This window comes from Pundamilia nyererei, unplaced genomic scaffold, assembly GCF_000239375.1.
Source record: "Pundamilia nyererei isolate P.nyererei 1_Seehausen unplaced genomic scaffold, PunNye1.0 scaffold00509, whole genome shotgun sequence".
Taxonomy (NCBI): domain Eukaryota; kingdom Metazoa; phylum Chordata; class Actinopteri; order Cichliformes; family Cichlidae; genus Pundamilia; species Pundamilia nyererei.
Window position 1 is genome coordinate 162,730 of NW_005187910.1, and position 2,615 is coordinate 165,344.

The 2,615-nt window shown below is 47.3% G+C and overlaps 1 protein-coding gene across 1 annotated transcript in view; it reads right to left on the reverse strand.

Annotated features, from left to right (window-relative positions):
* Positions 1-2,615, reverse strand: part of vps45 (vacuolar protein sorting 45 homolog) — a 12,500-nt gene that overhangs the window by 3,128 nt on the left and 6,757 nt on the right. Inside the window, exons 10-11 of the mRNA XM_005754129.1 lie at positions 1,496-1,663; positions 1,195-1,353 (exon numbers count right to left, since the gene is read on the reverse strand). Of these exons, the coding sequence (XP_005754186.1) occupies positions 1,195-1,353; positions 1,496-1,663 (327 nt within the window). The remainder of the gene's footprint in view (positions 1-1,194; positions 1,354-1,495; positions 1,664-2,615) is intronic.

Sequence of the window (2,615 nt, forward strand, 5' to 3'; positions counted from 1 at the left end):
TTTGTGTTCTCCATTCTTTAAGCACCGGTTTGAGCACCGTTTGAGCACCGGCACCGTTTCAAAAGTACCGATTTGGCACCGGTATCGGATAAAACCTAAACGATACCCATCCCTAATTGTAACAGCTGTGAAAATAGCAACACTGGACGTGTTAGTCGAGCTGTGGACCCCCCAGTAGTCCCAGTTCAATTAAAAAGGAGGGGAGGGCTACTGCGCAGTACAGCCACGAAAGCCGTGTGAATGGCCCTACATCCTGTGTGCGAGTTATGTGTTGTAAGACGGTGTGTGTGTGTGTGCGAGCACCCAGGCCCCCCCCACCTACACACCTACTCTCCGCCCCCGAGGGAAGCAGTCAGACGTGTCATTGTGAAGACGTTTCAGCATATTCGTGTCCAGATGTTTGGATCTGGATTGATGGAAAGATTTTGCTCCTACGTTACAGTTGGGAGGAAAACTGGCTCATCAATTTCAAAAAATAGCTTAGACATTGTTGTTAACCCTCGGGGGGCACAGACATTTCAACATTTTGTTCCCCAAGTAGGTATTTCTCCATTCAGCTGATTGTAGTTAAAGTTTTCCTGTATTATCGGTTGCAGCTGCTGATATTCTAGAAATTTACAACTTCTTTAAATGAAATAAACATCTTGTATTTTTTATCCCTTTTCATGCCACAATGATCTGATTGTTCCCAATGGCTGTTAGTTTACCTGGGATAAGTAAGCACCTACCAGGCGGTCAGCGCGGTGTTTATGGCTTTTAAAGCAGTTATGATGCTTAATACTGGAGCTTATGAAGGGCAGAGGAGAGATTTTTGCTTTAACACATAATGCTTGTTCTATGATCAACCAGGTCTGAGAGCCTGGTGGAAACATTTATACCTGGATATCCGATGTTACCTGACTGCTGGTGGTATTTACAACTCAGAGACAGAACATCTGACATGGATGAGAACTTATCTATAAGTGTGATCGTCTTTATATTGAGGTTCGTGAGTTCCTAAGGAAACACATCGTCAGCATAATGAACTCCTTTAACATCCACGTTTGGTCAGATTGCTGCCACTAGTGGCTCGATAAAAATGACAGGAAGTGAGGGAGAAAGCAGACAGGCCTGTCTAACGCCCCTCTGCAGACCGAAGCTTTGTCAAGTACGAGCCTTTATCCTAGCACGAGCGTTTGGAGAGCTGTCTGTTACCCTGCGGTGACGCTCAGACACTCCTCTTCTGCTCAGCTCGTCCATCAGAGATGACAGGATGCTGCTGCTGTGGCGCTCGTACCTCAGAGCGTAGAGCATGACGAGGCGCACGGCATCCAGCTCAGACACGCGTGGATTTTGCAGCAGTCGCCGCACATTCTGAAAGAAGATATTGTGTTATGGCCCAAACAAGCAGGAAAGGAAGACAGGAAGTCAACACAACGCATCCAGAATGACCTTCATTTATGACACATTCAAAAAACCCCGTGAAGCTCAGGAGGACGGAACAGCTGACATTTACCTGCTGAGCGCTCGAGTGGTCATTCTGACAGGCCAACTCCTGCTCCACCTCCGACACCTCCATCAGCTGCCGCTCCGACACTAGTCGGGACAGCTCGCCCACCACCGTCACATGTTTGGACACGGTCCCCGACATCTTCTTAAACTGGGGGTAGTTATCTACAAATGCCTACAGTGGGTGACAAAGGACACAAATCATCAAGATTTTTTACAAAGCATCACATAATTCAAACATTCAAACATTCCACAAATACAAGAAAAAATACATGTAAAAGTTTTCCTTCCATCCATTTTCTGCTCCAGGTCCAGCAGTTTGAGCACAGAAGCCCAGGCCTTCCTGGGTCTGGCCTGAGCCCTCTTCCCAGGGACACGCCCAACATTCAGTTTAATTATATTTTATTTATAAAGCGTCAAATTACAAAAACAACAGTCGCCTCAGGGCACTTTATACTGTAAAGTAGACCCTACAATATCACATAGAGAGAAAAACCCAACAATCATATGACCCCCTATGAGCAGCACTTCGGCAACGTTGGGAAGGAAAAACGGACACTCATATAAGCTCATCCAGCGTTCCCTGACCAGGATGAAAAGCACATTGCTCCCCCTGAATAACAGATGGGCTCTCCTCTCCATCACCCTGGCATAGAGGCTGAGGAGTGTGATCCCGCTAAAGCGGGACGGTTCTCCCATTCCAAGGGAACTCTCCCTGCTCTATTCCGGCCCATTTGTCAGCCAATCAACATCCAGCAGCTCACGTCATCTGATTCCAACAACCAGCAGTCAGGAGGGCTGCAGGGAGCGCATCTTGGGTGAGGGAAAACTGCTCTGCTGTCTGACTTCCGTGCACAGACGGACACAGCTGTGGTCCATAAAACCAGATTTAGGGACCTCGGGTCACATCTCATCCACCCTGTTGGCCCTGACTGGATAACTTTTTAAATACATCAACCTCAGCGACTCACTGGGTGATGAGTACAAATAAAAGTCTTAAACACAGGAGACTCCAAATCACAAGTTAGGAAATGCACGTTTCTGGGCCACGCCCCAACAACGCAATCTTTAAGCCTTACGGTTGTTATCCATTCAATTTCATCCGTCCAACTAGGGCTGGGCCATAT